The following is an 18,341-nucleotide window of genomic DNA, read 5'->3' as shown; positions in this document are numbered from 1 at the left end:
AGGCGGCGGCGGCTGGCTGCGCTTCCGCATCTCAGGCGCGCTGAATGAGCCAAGGAGTTCTCTCAGAGAAGAACAAAAGAAGCAGCCAGCCATTCGAGCCGCCTATTGGGATTTCTACTTTATGAGGAATCTGTAAAAGTTTCTCGGCAGCGGCACGCCCGTCCATTACGTCGATGCAAGTCTCCCCTTCTTTAAAAATACGCGACTTATGATCGGAACTTGGAGGATGAATATTTTATATTATGCAGCAGCATTTCGATGCAAAAAAAAACGGGAATTAATAATCGTCTTGGCCGAAGGATTGAGAATCCATTATTCGAATTTTTTCGCTTACTTGAAAACAAAATGTGATTTGATATCAATTTAAATAATTTTAACTTTAAGTAGTAATAAAATCAACTTATAATTTGCAGAAAAATTTCATAATTATTTTTTAAATAAATATTTTTAAACATTTTATTGATTTAAATAAATAAAATACTGATAAATTCATTATATATACCAATTGAATCAATTTTTGTTTTGATTTGGCGTGCAAAAAGAGATTCCTAGTTCCTAGGCATAAAAACATCACGCTAATGATATTTAAAATTTGAGTCGTGAGACGCGTTTCTCAATCTTCCAGAAAAGAACTTCATTGAGGATGGTATATCAATACTTTAAATGTATAAAAATCCCGACACTGTTGAACAATTTCCGGATATCTCGGCCCATCTGCAAATTTGCCATTCACGGCTTTACAAATTGGTGAAAAATGTTTTCCCGCCAGGAACACTTCGCCCCTGCAATTATGAATTTCCGAATATTATCTCTCCTGCTCGAATTTGTATTATTTTATCTGCTTTCGATTGCTATTTTGGAAGTACAGGGTTGCAAAAACCCCGCATTTTTTTAAAAAAGTTATCTTTAACAGTTTTCTTGCAGGCACCTCAATTTTTAATAATTTTCGACCTTGACCTGAAAAATTGTTATAACGAATTTTTTTGAGAAATTTAGGTAGCAAAAAATGACAATTTAAAAGAAAAAATCTGCAGAGAAGAGGAAATTTTGGCCACTCCGACCGCAAATTTTAGATTTTCACTGCGGAAATATGGAACAAATTCATTTCCTGCATTTTTTTGGAAGAATTTTTAGATTCTTGGTTAAAAATCACTTTTTAGTGGTCATTTTTATTAATTTGTTTCACTTGCGAAAGTAACAATTTTATTAAAAAGGAACAGCGTACTACTCGTAGCACAAAAATGCCCATTTAGCCCAACTTAATTGAGGGATCGGTGAGAAGTTTTTAAAATCTATCTATTTAAATTTTAAATTCAGATGAGAGTAATGTTTGGTTTCTGCTATCGAATTGGATTGAATGCATGAATTTTAAAAACATTTAAAACAAATTTGTAAACTTTTAAAAATACATAAAATTGCATTATTTAATAAATAAAAATTTAATATTAAATTTAAGCAAATTAAAAAATTTATTACTATTTATATTTATCTCATAATGTGGTATCCCTTTTTTTATAAAATATTTTACATTTTAAATTATAATACAGAGGTTTTAACTAGATATAGTTGTCTTTTTTAGCTTAATTAATAATGACAACACATCTGGTTTAAATAATTTTCTAATTATATTAGCTCATAATCTCGACTTGAAAAATTGTCAGAAATAATTTTTGGGAAAAATTGAGGCAGCAAATGGCAATTTAAAAGAAAAAATCTGCTCATCAGAGGAAATTTTGACCACTTTACCCTCAAATTTTAGATTTTCAACTGGGATAATGGAATTAATTCATTTCTTGCGCAAGAAATTGGTAAAAAATGAGTGGTAAGCAAATTCAACCCTTTAAATTTGTCTAAAATTTTACCAATCATTATTTTTCAAACGGTCATAATTTTTTTCCTACTGAAATACTGATTAATAAGGAAAAAATCATATGTAATTATAAATTTCCAGCAATTTCCTCGAATTTTGTTAATTTTAGCTGCTTTTAAAATGTTATTTTCGCAGTTTTATACAGCATGGTGATAAATGATTTGCATTATTTTGCACATTTCATGTTTTCGTGGCGATTAAAAATTGGAAGGTCAGGAAAAAACTGTCGTTTGCCTAAAATTTACAGCCCAAACTTCCTAGTTAAAGATTCCAGTAGAAAAAATTGTAGAATTAAGTTTGAAAAGTTAACCACAATGCTGCTGCTTAACTGAAAATCAGAATATTTCCAACGCAGCTCCCGTTTGTCTATCGCTGCTCATTAAAACGCTGGTTGAGCGAGCGCAGAATATTCGCTTTTATCCGTTTTGCGGATCTGCCATTTGAGCTTTTGTGTGTGTGTCTGTGTGTGTGCGGTGTGCAGCTTGTAAAACGTTCCGTGTACACATTATCTGCAGCCGAGCAGAAAAGTTGCGGCTTTGCCGCTGTCTGTACCAGTCATTGTTTCTGATTTGTATTCCTGCCAAGAGCTAACAAAGGACTTGTGACGGCACAAAAAGAGTTAATTTAAAGTGGAATAATTGGCTGGAATCTGGTGTGCTTGCGCGGCGCTCGGCTGTTTTTATCGAGAGCATGCACAAAGCGGCATAATGACACAAATGAGCCTGTTAGGCGGCCATTGTCATACGCGGAAAATGAGTTTCGCCGCTGCACCGCACTCTCTTGATATGGATGGATTCGCCGCGATCGCGCGCGCTATTATGCTCATCCCGTACAAAACACAGACAGCATCAGCCATCAGCAGCACTCGGCCAATTGATAGCAAGCCGAAAGTGCCGCCTAATTTCGCATTCATCAGATTGCACTGACAAAAGGATGCAAAAGTGGTTCATTATCGAGATATACAATCCGAAATAGAAACTAAAAAGCACTCTCAGCCATTTATTCTGTATTCAGATGGATTTATAATTTTTATCTACATGCTAGGAATACAGAAATGAAAATTGTTTGACTTGTTGGATGCAATAAACAAATTTTTATAAATTAAAAATGGACCTTGCTGGAATAAAATTCAAATTTTTCAATTTTTTCCTGAATTTCTAGCGCTTGGACCACATTTTTTTGGCAGATTTCGATTAATCTCGTCGAGATCTGTCCAACAGCGTGTGAAATCTTTTAGGGAAACTCTTTATTGTGAAATAAAATAGGATAGTAAGGAGACAGTGATAACTTTTCAGCCAATTTTCTAAACAAAATTACGCTGCTACTCACAATCAGGTAAATTTTGGCTTTAACTGAATTCCAATGCATTATACAGTTCATCTCAACAATGATAAATAATTCAATTAGGACTAATAAACATATCTAAATATCAGATTTTGAAAAATTCTCGTAATATTCAATGATTTTGTTGCTTGATTTTAATTTCTCTCGTCGCGGTCTATCCAATGGTGTGCGAATTATGAGGGAAAATTCCCTAAATTGCGAAATAAATCGTGAATTTACAATGAGGAGGCAGAGCTCGCTGCTTGATGAGCCGAATTTCTGAGCCATTCAAACTGCAACCTTGGAAAATTTGGCGCTCTACCAATTTTCAGTTAATATTAATATTAAATAGGACCGAATTTTTAAATAATTTTTGCTATAAAATCAAAAGAAACAATAATTTCCTTTTCAAATCCAAAAAGACTGGCTCCAAATAAAATATCTGCTATTTTATATCGTTTTCTTCCTAATTATAATCGTTTAGGGATCGTTTCTTAGAAAAAGACAATAACTTTTTACATAATGTCATCACAATTAACAAAGAAGATGTAATCATTATGTTCTATTTGCAATTCATGGGATCAGGATGATGTGAACATTGTCAATTCAGTATTTTGTTAAAATTATTTAATTATTTTCACTGATTCATAAGCCAACAGTGATAATATTTATGCAAATTGCAACCACTGAGAATGAGTGAGGATGACCTACTTTTTTCTAAGATAAAACTAAAATAATTAAAATTTTACTTTCAAAATGAAGAGATAATAAAAAAACAATGAACTTATTTCTTAATAGTATTTAACAAAAATTACGAAAAAATTAGTAATTCACCAGTTGCATAAACCCTAAGTGTTCGAAGCCGCCAATTAACAGATGGCGCCACCGTAGACTTTCGATTTTAAGGCACTTCCGCTGCGATTTCAGACTCAATCTAGCTATTTGGCTTTTTTAATTAATTTGCTAATTTTTGACGTGCTGAAAACCAAAATCGGTTCAGCCAATCGCCGTAGAATCGTGAAAAACTATATTTTGGAATAAAAAAAATATTTTCCAACGTTTCTACGGCGAATGGCTGAACCGATTTTGGTTTTCAGCACGTCAAAAATTAGCAAATTAATTAAAAAAGCCAAATAGCTAGATTGAGTCTGAAATCGCAGCGGAAATGCCTTAAAACCGCTTAAAACAAAATTTTTAAGAAAGTCTGTGGTTGCGCCATCTGTTGGCGGTTTTAATAACTAAGGGTTTATGCAACTGGTCAATTGCTAAATTTAATAATTTTTAAGTTACTATATTTACAATTACAATTCATAATTGTAAGTTAAAACATGTGCTTTATATTATTTTACAAATAATAATTGACCATCTGTGAAAATGGAAAGAGGCAAAAATGAGGTGCACTCAAGCCTTAAGTACCGGCGGCGCAGGGAAGGCGTAATATACAACATACGCTGAGTATGAGAGCGGACGCGGGGTGGAGAATGGAGACTGGAGAGCAATCTCGTTATCTATCTGGCTGAAAAGCCAATATCCAGCCAACCGATATTATTGACGTCTTCATTCATGCGGGCGACGGCGAAACAAGGCAGAAACACGCCCTGCCCTGAAAACTCTTCTTATCGCGTTACACATTATGAGAATTTTCCAATCAATTTCCTCCCCTGCTCCTTTAGCGGGGGAGGAAAAAAAAGAAGTGCGTGTGTCGCCCCTGGAAAATAATGCGAGCCATCAAAAAGCAGCGCCTAATCTCGCAGCAGCTGATACTTTCCATCAACATTAACGTGTCCCTCGCTCGCTCGTTGCCGAGAAACGCGCCGGACGGACGGAAAAGTGTATTTTATATTTTTATATATAAAAATTGGGGGACAAACCTTGGTCCTAGCGTCGGTGTCGTTTTCTGCGAAGTAGTGCACCTCGTAACCCGTCGGCTCGGGGCCGTCGTGTTCCGCTGGCTGCTCCCAGATCAGACTCACAGAGTGGTTCGTCATCTGTACCAAATGCAACTCTCGCACTGCGCCGGGAAGAGTGCCCACTCCTGCGACAAAAATCGGAAAAAATTATTTAAAAAACTGATGTTTGTCCAATAAGACAGAAAAAAGCATAATTGTACGTGTCTTGAAATTAGGGAGTTAAAATTGATGTGTCATTTATTTTGTCTGAAATTAATGACGAAACATGACATTTTTTAATCGTTTTATCATTGGAAAAGTTTTACTTTTCATTTATTCTATTCAGTGTTGAATCTTCTAACAATATTAGTAAGCCACCATTTAATATATCTCTTAGTTTTAGTGATGAAAATATGATATACCCAAGTTCCAGCAAAATTATTTATTAATTTTTTTAATAACGTAGTCAAATACAAAATAAGGATTTATATATAATAATAAAAATTATTCTTAAATATTTAAAAAATTTAATTCAATAATTACATGAATACTTTTGACTTTAAATTTATAAACACATATTCGTTTACAGTCGTTTTGTATTATGTTTTAAACTAAAATCTATAACGTTAATTTTTCCTAGATTAATAAAGTAAAATGATAATTGATTTTCCCGCATAATCTTTAACACATAAAGATCATATACAGTTAAAAATATAAATAGGTTTTCGAGAAAATCGTCCTCAAAATTGCATTGTTTTAAATGGAGATTTCTCAAAGGAATTTTTCAATCGCGATTTTCACTGAATTTACGCATTTTCCTGAAGAAAGTCTCACACTATTAGATACATCTCGATCAGAACGTTCCAAAACATGTGAGAAAACATAATCAATCGCAGGAAATTTCAGAAAAAAATTGCAAAAACCATCTGATTGGCCAACACTTTCCCGTTGTCGCTTTTCGATGATCCTCGATTAAACTAAATTAACTTAATTTTGGGTATTTTGATTTTTCTCAGGGAATTTTTAAGGTTCTCTAACGGCCAGTTGAAATTTTCAGACGAATTTCGTGCGAAAATAATAAATATAGAAAAATATCCTCAATTGGAAAAAAACTGGAAATTTAATCAGCTTTCTGAATTTAGGCAGTTTTTGACGCTACTTAAAACTGCTGAATTTTAATCAGGCCAAACACACACCCCTTTCGAAAATCTGCAATTTTTGAAAAAATAAAAAATAACTTTCAAGACTCAAAAGCACTATTTTTTATCTTCTCACAGTTTAATTTTCATAATTTTTCTCACCCCGGAAGCAATTAATTAAATTCCTTTGCTCAAAAAAGAGGGCGTAACCGGTAAAATTCGAATAAATTGATTTTGGTGAGAAGCATAATAAAAATGGGTCGGTTAAGATTAACTTTTCATGTGATATCTTTTTTTTTAATAAAAAGTCAAGTTGTATCATTATTCCATTTTAAATCTAGTGAAAAATAACTCCCCTGTTTGTCAGTTGTGAAATTACTCACCATCTTCAAAGCACTGCAGAATGTTTCCGGTGTACTGCTGGCAGGCCTTGGCTGTTTCTGTCACGGTGTTATCAACGACTCCCAGACACAGACTCAGACATTTGGGGGGAACTCCGCGGCGCTGGCAACACGGCTGCAAAAAGAGCAACAAGAAAGAAATTCAATTCCGCACGGAGAAACAAAGTTTTAATCACATTTCACGGATAACGAGGGGCATGCCTACGCGCTGTGCATAATCTCATTAAAAGGAAAAAGATATTTCTGCATCCATGCAGCACACTTCATCCTCTCTGACTAATTAACTGGAAAAAGGCAGAATCTGTCCCGTCCCGTATTTATAATGAGTCGGCAAATGGACGCCCTGCCCTGCTTTTTCCACTTTCCGGCGTAGATTCAGACGAGAATTACACCGGATTATCATTACGAAACGAATATGAATGCATTTCATATTCCATTTGCACCGGATGAGAGAGCTTTCATCAAATATGCGGCTTGTTTTAATGCACGGTTCGCTAAAAGGCTGGAAAATTGAATTTTAAACTCATTTTTTTGTCCGCTGGTAAAGAAATCTAGATATTGTTCTAATCCACTCAATTTTAATACAATTTAATAATTCCTGGACGCATTTAGGACGCTGCCAATGCAAAAATATATAATTAGAAAAGTTCAATCACCCATTTAGAGCAATTTAAAAATTGTTATCTGCTGTTTTCTATTGATACTTATTTTTTATAATTATAGTAATAACTAATATTTTCTATAATTTGTAGTTTGTTAAATTTTTGGGCTTTTCATGTTAGGAATTAGGATTAGTTTTTTCCTGGATGGTAAACGAAAAGAGCAGCGATCAGAAGACTCAGAGCTAGTCGAAAAGACATATTTTTAAAGATAATTTGTTGAGGTGTATCGCATTACTTCAGTTTAAATAACTTACATTTTTATTATTTTTATGAGCTAGCGCATAAAATGTTACAATATAAAAATATTTTCAAATACTGTTTTCGATATCAAACAAAATTTTTTAAATATAATAAAAAACAAAATATCGCTATTAATAAATAAAAAAGTTAAAAATAAATGCCAATTCTAAATTTCTTTGAAAAAATAAATTCCTACTACAAATCTATAACATTCAAGCTGCTGGTCAACTATCGATATTATTTCAGGAAATTTAATGTATCTCTTAAGAACATTAAACTGCGTCCACTAGAGAACGAAACATTTAGCAGATTCTACTTTTGTTTGAATAAAATGTAGAAATTGAAAATAACCTTTAATGAGACATTACAACTGTCAATTTCACAGTGACAAAAAGTAGATTTCAAAATTTTTATTATAAATTAAAAAACTCTTTAAATTGATTTTGGAAAAACAACTTTATTTTAAATAATGACATTTTTTATTTTATGTTATATATTTAGAAGTGTCATTTTTAATTTAAGGTGTATTATTTGAAATAGTTTTTTCATCCAATATGTTATGCGCAGCCTATGATAATAATAAAATCATTAATTATTTAAACAAAGGAAATAAAACTAACTTGGTAGTCGTCTAATAGACATTCATATATACATGTGGTCTGTGGTCGTAAATTTATCATTTGTCCAAAATTCGCAGTCCTTTTATTTTATCATTCAAGTAAGATTTGCTGGCATTCGCATAGAAGCCGCTGAAGTGGTGGTCCGAAATAGTTCGCCTCCGCAGACGCACTTGTGGCTCTCACTTTGCCCGAATTACGGACTGAATCGGATATACAGGGGTCATTACGAAAGGCCAAGTGGCCGATAAATTGCTGCTGCTGCGCCGCGACTGAGAAACTTAGCCGTCCCGACCATCCACTCTTTGCGGCATACGGCAAAAAACTCGACGCAAAGTCCCATCTTGGACGCGTTCTTGAATGGTCGAACTTTGATTGCGCGAAACGGCTCATTGCGCCGGGATTGTTCCTCGAATAATGGACCCAAATCCCGGTCCGCCCTGGCAGTGTTCTCCTGTGAGTTATGCATTTATGCCTCGGTCGCCATTGGATCATTAAAAAGGAGCTCGCTTGCAGTTTTGTCCAGGACTAAGGGAGGATAATTTATAGAAATTCTTTTTTTTAGCAGTTTAAAAAAGTTTCAAAAGAAATAATTGATATTTCCACAAATGAAAAAATATGAAAATTCTTTTCTGCTTTAAAAATTTGTTATATTTTGTAAGATTTTTACCTCCAAAACAAATTCTATTCAATCAAATTCGATCCATTATTTTTCTTCATTTCGCAACCAGGAAAAAGCTCGAAACAAATTACAAATTCCAGATTGGATAAAATCATTCACCAGTTGCTTAAACTCTTAGTGTTCGAAGCCACGAACAGATGGTGCCACTGTATAATTTATTGGTAAATTTAATTTTTAGGCACTTCCGACGCGATTTCAGACTCAATCCTTCTGCTGTGCGTTTTTCACTTAATATGCTTTCTTTTGACGTGCTGAAAACCAAAATCAGTTAAGCCAATCGCCGTAGAATCGTTGGAAAATATTTTATACTTTAAAAAGTAGTTTTTCACGATTCTACGGCGATTGGTTGAACCAATTTTGGTTTTCAGCTCATCAAAGGAGAGAAAATTAAGCGAAGAAAGCACAGTGGCAGGATTGAGTCTGAAATCACAGCGGAAGTAAATTAAAATTAAATTTATTACTGAAGTATACGGTGGCACCATCTGTTGGCGGCTTCAAACACTTATACAACTTGTGAATTCCAGGCTGTTAATATTTTTAAAAGAAAATTCTGTCCTGAATACGACCACTGAGTAGAGGGTGAGCATTCAAACACTCGTAGAATATTGATTGTTGATTGGTCTGGAATGTGCTCCGCGGTAACCAGAGCGTGATGAACTCGTGAAAAAGGCCTGGTGTCATTCATTAGTTTGTATTTCGCTTCCGGTGACACACTGAGACACTAATCATGGGACCAATTAATTTATAAAAAATATTTTAACTAAGTATTTCTCATTTAGAAGGTGCTGTGGTAAATATAGGAAACTCATATCACGCAAATTCTGATTTAGTGTTAATTTAATCTTGATATTAAAAATAATAAAATGTCGATTAGCTTAGATGAGACATTACAATTTTAAATTTCACTGTGAATTATATATTTTAGTTCTAAAATAATAAATGTATAAATTGATTAAAATTAAAGCTCTAAATCAGCATTTAAATTTTATAATTTATTTTTATTTGGCGACGAATGAGTGGATTAATGGTTCATTGGAGTGAGCATAGCGGCAAAAGCGATTATTGATTCAGGCCTTTCTCGAAGTGAACGCGAGCCGAATTTCGTATAGGTGAGCGAACGCACACTTTGAAAAGAAATTTACGACTTACTCTGCACGAGGGCAGGGTATAGTTGGGCACTTGAACCCGCCCGGATAATTTCTATCGGATCCGGACGTGCGCCGGCAGTAAATCAAAAAGGACACATCGCTTGTCGCGCGCAAATCGACCATTCCAAGTTTTTTTCTTTTTAGCGCGAATTCAAACTTTTCCGTCGCGCTCTCCCAGCAATCGAAATTCTTCCGGTGCAGCGCGCGCGACACTTGTTTTGCGTTTAACGGCTTTCCAAATAAATGGAGAAAGCTAAAGTTGCTTTTTACGATGAATTTAGCATCGTTTCCCGGATTAAATTGAACGACGCAAGCAGCTGCTCGCCAGGGAACGCAATAATAGTGAGAAATTTTTATAATTAAAATTTACAATTTCCATTCTGATAATTGCTACATTTTTTTCGTAAGTTTCTCGATGGTTGGTGTTGTGGCTTCGCTCTTTTGGCAGAATAAATTACGAGCCTCAATATATAGGTGCTCTACCACCAAATAATAAAATTAGAAGATTTAGTGTCCATAAATTTCTCCATGATTCAATTTTCGTTGTTAGAAAAAGCATAAAAATCTCAGCGCCTTTTGTTTGTGTTAAACTCTGATGTTTTAGATTGAATTTTCCTACAATTTTGAGCACTTTTAACAATCTGAAAACAAATATCTGCGGATTAATTTCAAATAAATTTTAAATTTAGTGAATCAAAAATACAAACAAGTTTAATAAATAATAAAAGGAAGACAATTAAGATGTTATCCAAATTCAATCAAATCTCCTACATGGAATAAATTAACCTTTGTTTGTTTTGATGGAAAGCTAGGATGCTAAAACTCGAAAAATTTGCTTTTTTATATTTCTTTTCCAATATTGTCTTAAGAACGTATTATTAAATTCACAGCCAAATGATTTTGGTAAAAATTTCCAGACAAAATAATTTTATACCGAGAGGAAAAGCGAGATTTGGCAAACAAATTTGCTATTAGAGGGTCCTTGCGGAAATTCGCTAAAGCACGTGCGGAATGCCTTAATTGCTCGGCCGAAGGGCTCCGATGGGGTTTGAAATTGTCTGGAAGATGGATTGGGTGTGTCAAGAGGCGTGATTTTCCATCAGGGGCGCCATCAATCAAGGTGCCGAACGAGAGCAGGACATAAAATTTGAATTACCAGCGGCGTTAAGGTGCGCGCAAAACGAAATGTGTATAAAGTGTAGAACTGGCCGCTGCTGCTTCACTTTTACAGCGGCGTCGTGTGTTCTGTGTATGTGTGCGGCCGGACGAGAGCAGATTTTACGCCGGCTTTATGGCTTTCCGACCGATAACATAAAAATCACATTACGCGCGATACACAGAATGGAAATTTCCTCCCATTAATCCGCGGGGTGACCGCGTCCAAGAATCGGTTTTCAGGCGCCGCGAGTTTTATTGCGTTCAAGTAGACACTTTTATCGCTTTTTAAGTCAATTAGAAATATTTTGTTTTTCTTTTCCGACAAAACAATAAAAAAATTCTGAGAAATGCTTTGAACATGATAGAAAATTCCTGGAAAACTTGCTAAACGGTCAAATTTTTTTCCTTGTCTTTTAAGGAACGTGTGAAATTGAATGGAAATTGAGCTTTTGTTTTTGAGAGTTTGGTTTTGAAACGACAAACGCGATTTTTTTTTGTAAATTTTTCATTGTTAATTTGGAGTAAATGCGTCAAATTTGTTAAAATTTTCCACCGTTACCCTCGTACTAACCACCCCTAACGAACTGAAGATTTTTAGAGGTGCTCACCCCCACCAATATCATCCCCTTGATAAAATCTATAAAGCAAAATAACTCTGTTATGGAAATAAGTACTAAACTAGTAAAAAATTATTTTACACTTGACCAAGACTCACCCAATAATGGCAGTTTCTTTAAATTTAAAAGATAATTACTAAATTTGGTGCTAAAGAATTAAAAAATCTGGCGTATCAAATTAATTATTTTTTAACTTGAGGGTGGTAATCAGTTCAGCTAATATTTTCAAGGCTTATTCTCGTGTTCTAAAGGGCAGAGTCGTAAAAAATGCAATATTTTTTACTCTTCTGGCCTCTCCAAATGAAATGCGAGATTTTAGAGGTGTAATAACAAAAGGTAAAATTATTTTCTTCAAAAGAGACTAAAAGAAAGAAATAAGCGCACGAATAAAATTTTGATTAGGAAAGCCGTCAGGCAAATGTTAGAAAAACTAAAATTTCAATCATTTAAATTAACTTTGCATCACAAAGGATGATATTTTGAGCCTGGCAATTGTTGTATGGATTTCGTCACTAATTTTCTCTTTTCGGTTTTTGCTCCAAAGGTTAAAGAACCACTATCCTGCATTTTTTAAAATTCCAATCAATTCCTCGGGGTAAAAATAGGTGGAATAAATATTTTTTCCATTCGAAAAATGTTTTGCGACTTGCGAGAAATGACGCAAAGCAAAACGCACGTTGCTTTGGCGCGCAAAACGTTCAAACCTTTTGTTCACTACTGCGCATGCGTCACCCCTCTGACGTCACAGCTCTCTCAGCTGCCAATACCAAGCACGAAGCATGGCTGTGACGTCAGAGGGGAGACGCTTGCGCAGTAGCGAACAAAAGATTCAAACGTTTTACGCTTCAAATCAACGTGAGCCTCTACTTGCACGTCACAAAACAGTTTTCGATTGGAAAAATTAATAACTCAACCTATTTCAAACCTCAGGAATAGATTGGAACATTTTTCATCTCAAAATGTCACAAAATTGGTGTCAAATGCCAAAAGAGATTAATTCTGCTCTATAATTACCTACTAATTAACGCAATCCCTGATAATTTAAATTTGAATCGTTGACACCCAAGGGAGAAACAAAAATCGATTCGCATACACTCGTGTACTTATATAATCAGTGCGTGTGAGGGTTTGCGGTGGATGAAGCGCTGACCGCACTGCCCACCGACAGATGCAAGCATGATTTGTCGCTCGGCACGCCACACGCGCAATTATCCGCTAATTCGCGCGATTAATCTGGAGTCAGCTAATGGTTTGGGTCGCGATTAAGCCATAAATCGGCGGCGGCGGGTGGACGGCGGGTGGACACGTACCTCGTGGTTGCGGCCGCCGGCGCCGCAGCGCAGCAGCGTGTGGAACGAAGTGGCGCACACCACCGACAACACGTGCAGATCGTTGATGCTCAAGTTGTAGCTGCACAGCGGCTGACACAAGGCGCTCAGACCAGCAGACTTGCAGCACTCACTCATGTTGTACACGTTGTACGACTCCTCCTGGAATTATAAAACACACAAATTGCGTTGAAATGAGTTTTTTTGTACTGCGAGAAGTAGAAAATTTTATTTTCATTTAAGTTTATTAATTTATCAAAAAAAAACCGGGGGCCGGTTTGCGATTTCCGTTGGTTCCTGCCGGTCAGAAGTCAATATTGCGTCGAAATTTATATTTGTTTGGATATTCGCCCATTTTGAAGCTGCGCAGTAAACTTGTGCGCATCTTAAGCATGCGCAGTATGTTCAGATCGCTTCTTCATCTCGCTGAGAAGCCAAAACGCATCACTGCGCATGCGTGACCGAAATTAAAACCTTCTGCGCAGTCCTAATTCCCACCGGGAGCCCGGGTAGCAATCTGTGTTGGTTCCCACCGGTCAGAAGTCAATATGGCGTCGAAATAATGGCGGCCAATCAGGAGACAGTCCAGCGGCCAATCAGAAGCGTCGAAAAAGAGGCGTGCCGATCTAATAATTTCATTCCCGCGTATTTTGTTACATTTCCATTGGCCTGATGTGCCATCTAACGGTCGATTCGCCAATTACGGGGCTAATCAGCTGTTAGTAAAGAAAAAACAACAAAAATATTCGAAATTTTAGTTTATTGATGAGCATTTTTAGCAATTTTAAATAAAAATGTTCCATTGCAGCACTCACTTCCCTCTTTATCAGAAACGCTTTGGCGCACCCTCATCAAAATTAGTCGTTGGGGGTTTCTCATCAATTTTTAATCCGTGCCAATGGCCCGGATGCCCGGCCATCGCGATTAATTGACCGCGCCGCTGAAAAATCGCCATAAGTGGAGGGAGCTGAATTTTTCATCGGTCGCAGCACGCCACCCGAGGCAATTAACTTTAATAACACTCGTCTTGCCCAAACAGCCGATCTGTTTGCCGTGCACACATTATTAATATTGCCTATAGCAGCGGCCACCGGGGGTCAACATCATCAATCAATCCTGATGTGCGGCTAATTGGGTCAAGTCTGCACGCCAAAGGCTTTTTTCCCTTCGAGCGAAAACCTTGGTAATTTTCGGCATCAAACGTTTGAAATTCTGTCATTTATTTTATAATCTTTTTTGTCACAATTAAGAAACAGTTAAAAATTCCTTTTATTAGATTGCTTAAATCACATATATTTTTTTTGGTCGAAAATTGTTTGGAAAATTTGCAGTTCCGGTGGAGTAACACGCGAAAATGTCACATGAAAATGCGCGAAAAGGAGCAAGTTTTCGTCAAAATTGCGACATAGTTTGCATTTTTTGTATTAATTGATCCTTTTGGATCGCAAAAACAAATTCTTGACACTCGTGCGAAAATCCAAATAGAGCTTTTAACGCAATTAAAATAATTTAAAATATGAAAACACAAAAAATTTGTCCTTTAATTTGAATTTTATTTCTAGATTTATTTTAAAATTGAAGTATTGTTAAACATATTGCAAATTTAAAATTACTGGCGGTATACTAGATCTACTAATTAAATAAATTTAGTGGAAATCACAGCTCCTCAAAGGCAATGATGTTTATTTTTCTTCTGGCGGCAGGTTAATTGCTCTCGTTTAGAATTCATAAAAAGTGTGTGACACAATTATATTAAATATCAGGAAGTAAAAACAAATCTACAATTCACCATGCTCAGCAAATTAAAATCCGCGATCGTTAACATTTTCATAAATCAAATTAAAAAGTTATTATTTTACCTCACTACAGAAAATAACGCAGATAATTTAAAAAAACAGCCTTCAAAATGACAAGAAAACGGTGGATTTTTAAAAATTTCGTACTTCTTGGTAAAAATATTCCAAAATAAATGAAAGAAACACACCTTATCGATCTGTTCCTCCTTGCTCTGCGTCAGGGTGGTGAAGACGACTCTCTGGCTGGGCTCGCCGAAGCCGTAAACATTGACCGGCTCGACGTAGGCCTCGTACCTGGTGTCAGGCGCCAGGTTCAAGATGAGGAACGGCGACCCGTGCGTCTCGAAACTATTGTAGAAGAAGCGCTGGTTGACGCCGGGCGGCGCCGACTCGTTCACCTCGCGGTAGTGGACCACGAAGTATTTGCCCGAGGCAGGAAACACTTCCGGCTCCGACCAGGTCAGGATGGCCAGGTCGTGCTTGACGTTGCTCACCTGGATGTCCAGAGGCTCGCTCGGCAGCAACGCGTACCCTTGCAGCATGCACGACTTGTACACGTCCACGTACGAGATGCACCTGATTTTTTTATATAAAAAAGAGGAATAATAAATTTAAAAGAATCAAATCAAGAGCTTTATTTTGATGGGGATTAAATATTTTTTTTTTAATTTTTGATGTGGAAAAAAGGGCATGTAAATAATTTTAAATAATGATTGTTGCAAATTATAATTTTATGATGAGCGTTCTGAATAATTTCGCATTCAATAGCGCCGCCAGAGAAATGCATAATATTGTGCCTTGTGCCTCAAATTATGATAAGAATAAGTCTCTATGAATGATGTTAATTTATCTAGCTCTACATACAAATTTATAAATATATTAACCATCTATGATTTGAAGATAGAATTCAGAAATATAACTATTAAAATTAATTACCATTGATCCACATGCAAATTTATATTTGAAACCTAACTTTTAAAATTCTCAATCACATTTGTATGTTTCTGATTTTTTGATAGAGCAAATGATGTATTTTTTTTTTAAATTTAAATTAAAATAAATTAAGAAAATCGTGGTTTTTAAATTAAATTAATCAAATATAAACATAATCATTTAATATAAATATATATTAATAAATTTCTAGAATAAAAATTTCTAGTTTATACTATGTATTTTTTAATTGAATTAAAAGAACAGCAAAATATTACCTCATATGCGTGTAGTTAAGAGTAGTATTCTCGATGGCACCTCTGCAAAGGTCTGCGCACACCAAATCCATGCCCCTGGCCCTGCAGCAGGCCGAGTGGTCCTCGCCGCCGTTGAGGCAGGTCAACGCCTGCTTCGTGTACTTTGCACACGAGTACAGTTCTTCCAGAGCCTGAGTCGATTCCACGCCAGGGCCGCACAGACTCCGTGCACATCTGCAGCACACAAATTGAAAACTAACATCTGGCTGAAAATTAGCATTTTAGTTCGTGCTCTGGCAGGTCGAGTGTCATTCTGCATTTTATGAAAATTGCGCTCGAGTAAATTAGGACGAGTGCATGGCAAGCAGGTGGAATTTTCCTTTTTTTTTAATACCTCGCAACTGTGGGTATGCAGATCAGCGACACCGGTTGCCGTTTTATTTCTGCACTCTGCGCTCGCTCTGTTCAAATGACGGCGCATTTTGTGCCCTGCCAGTAAATTTAAATTTAATACTAAGATATTTTGAGCCAATAAAAAAATATTACAAGCTGTACTTTTATTTGTAAATTAAATTAAGCTTTAAAAATTTTCAGAGATTTTCGTGTATAAATTTGGTTTTTTAATTTATTTTGTTTCGTCAATTTATTTAAGCTCCAATTTATTTTGTGAAAAAAATTGCAATTCATTTATAAATATTTATTTTTCAAGTGAAATCAGTAATTCGTATTGTTTTAACAGAAATTCACATTGGGATTTAGCGTATTTTGATATTTTTTTCCAATTCGCAGAGCTACTTTTGCATTGTCTAAATAATTTAATGAGTGGTGCATTTCAGGAGAGATAATTGCAATTTTGAAAGTCTTTATTGCAACACCAAAAATGAATTCAAAATTTTTATATAGATAAGAACTTAAAAAATTGAGCATGAAAGAAAATAAAACAATGGTTAAACTTAATATTTTTTATTTTTGAAGCTTCTATTATATAGACTTTACAATAAATAATTTCTTTGCATTCTGATTTTTTAAACCGAACCGCTAAACGAATTTCTCTCAAAATCAACAGTTAAAACATTTTTTCTTATTAAAAATTTATCGCTATTTTCTCCTGGTGAAGAAGAAATTTTCATTTGCAATTGACCAGTTGCATAAACCCTTAGTTATTGAAGGCGCCAACAGATGGTGCAACCACAGACTTTCTTAAAAATTTTGTTATAATCGGTTTTAAGGCATTTCCGCTGCGATTTCAAACTAAATCTAGCTATTTTGCTTTTTTTTAATTAATTTAATTTTTTTTGACGTGCTGAAAACCAAAATCGGTTCAACCATTCGCCGTAGAAACGTTGGAAAAGATTTTTTTATTTCAAAAAATAGTTTTTCACGATTCTACGGCGATTGGCTGAACCGATTTTGGTTTTCAGCACGTCAAAAAATAGCAAATTAATTAAAAAAAGCAAAATAGCTAGATTGAGTCTGAAATCGCAGCGGAAGTGCCTTAAAATCGAAAGTCTACGGTGGCGCCATCTGTTGGCAGCTTCGAACATTTATGCAAATGGTGAATTGCATTTATAAATTTATTCATAATCATAGAGAAAAATTGAAAAAGGGGTAAAACAAGGGAACTACTTGGTTTTGAGTGATTTTTATTTAATTACAAATATTTTAAAACATAAATTTTCCTTACTTTAACGGAATCTTGTGTTCCTCCTCGCAGCATTTAAGCGTTTCCGGCAGTGCCGGCGCAGGGTCGACGGTCGTCGTCCTGTGCTTCTTCTGGCCAGGCACCAGGGTCAGGGTTCGAATGGCAGGCGAGGGCAGACTCTTTCCGTGCCTGTTGAACGCCGTCACCGCCACCTCGTACATGCTGAACGCGCTCAGGGAACTGACCAGACTCGAGTTGTACGTGCCTGGAACCTTCATGAATTTTTCTCAAATTAATTTTTGTTTAATTCATTCTCTTTTGGAAGATAATTTTAAGATTTAAGTTAGACCCATGTATAGAATTAACGCTGGCAGGACAGGCACGAATCTGAGAAAATTGCAAATTAGAAATTAATCAGCGGGGGCCAGATTCGTGCGACGCGCAGATATGGCGTCCAGTGGAGTATGGCGCGAAAAAACGGTCACACGTGAAAATGCGCGAAAAGAAGCAAGTTTTGGTCAATATTGTGACAAAAATGTAGTAATTGTGTCTTTTGATCGTAAAAACAAACTCTTGAAACTCGTACGGCAATCCAAAGAGAGCTTTTTGTTTCACACATGCAGTCGCCATCTTGCATCTGCG

The 18,341-nt window shown here is 35.7% G+C and overlaps 2 protein-coding genes across 2 annotated transcripts in view; both read right to left on the bottom strand.

Annotated features, from left to right (window-relative positions):
• Positions 1-18,341, bottom strand: part of LOC135947359 (Ig-like and fibronectin type-III domain-containing protein 1) — a 138,181-nt gene that overhangs the window by 23,570 nt on the left and 96,270 nt on the right. Inside the window, exons 8-13 of the mRNA XM_065496183.1 lie at positions 17,742-17,971; positions 16,079-16,291; positions 15,059-15,446; positions 13,057-13,236; positions 6,605-6,737; positions 5,065-5,228 (exon numbers count right to left, since the gene is read on the bottom strand). Of these exons, the coding sequence (XP_065352255.1) occupies positions 5,065-5,228; positions 6,605-6,737; positions 13,057-13,236; positions 15,059-15,446; positions 16,079-16,291; positions 17,742-17,971 (1,308 nt within the window). The remainder of the gene's footprint in view (positions 1-5,064; positions 5,229-6,604; positions 6,738-13,056; positions 13,237-15,058; positions 15,447-16,078; positions 16,292-17,741; positions 17,972-18,341) is intronic.
• tun (tungus) overlaps positions 1-18,341 on the bottom strand; it is a 153,715-nt gene that overhangs the window by 76,665 nt on the left and 58,709 nt on the right. The gene's annotated exons all lie outside the window — the stretch shown is intronic.

This window comes from Cloeon dipterum, chromosome X, assembly GCF_949628265.1.
Source record: "Cloeon dipterum chromosome X, ieCloDipt1.1, whole genome shotgun sequence".
Taxonomy (NCBI): domain Eukaryota; kingdom Metazoa; phylum Arthropoda; class Insecta; order Ephemeroptera; family Baetidae; genus Cloeon; species Cloeon dipterum.
Note: the sequence above shows the minus strand (reverse complement) of the source record. Positions and strands in the feature narration are given on the sequence as shown.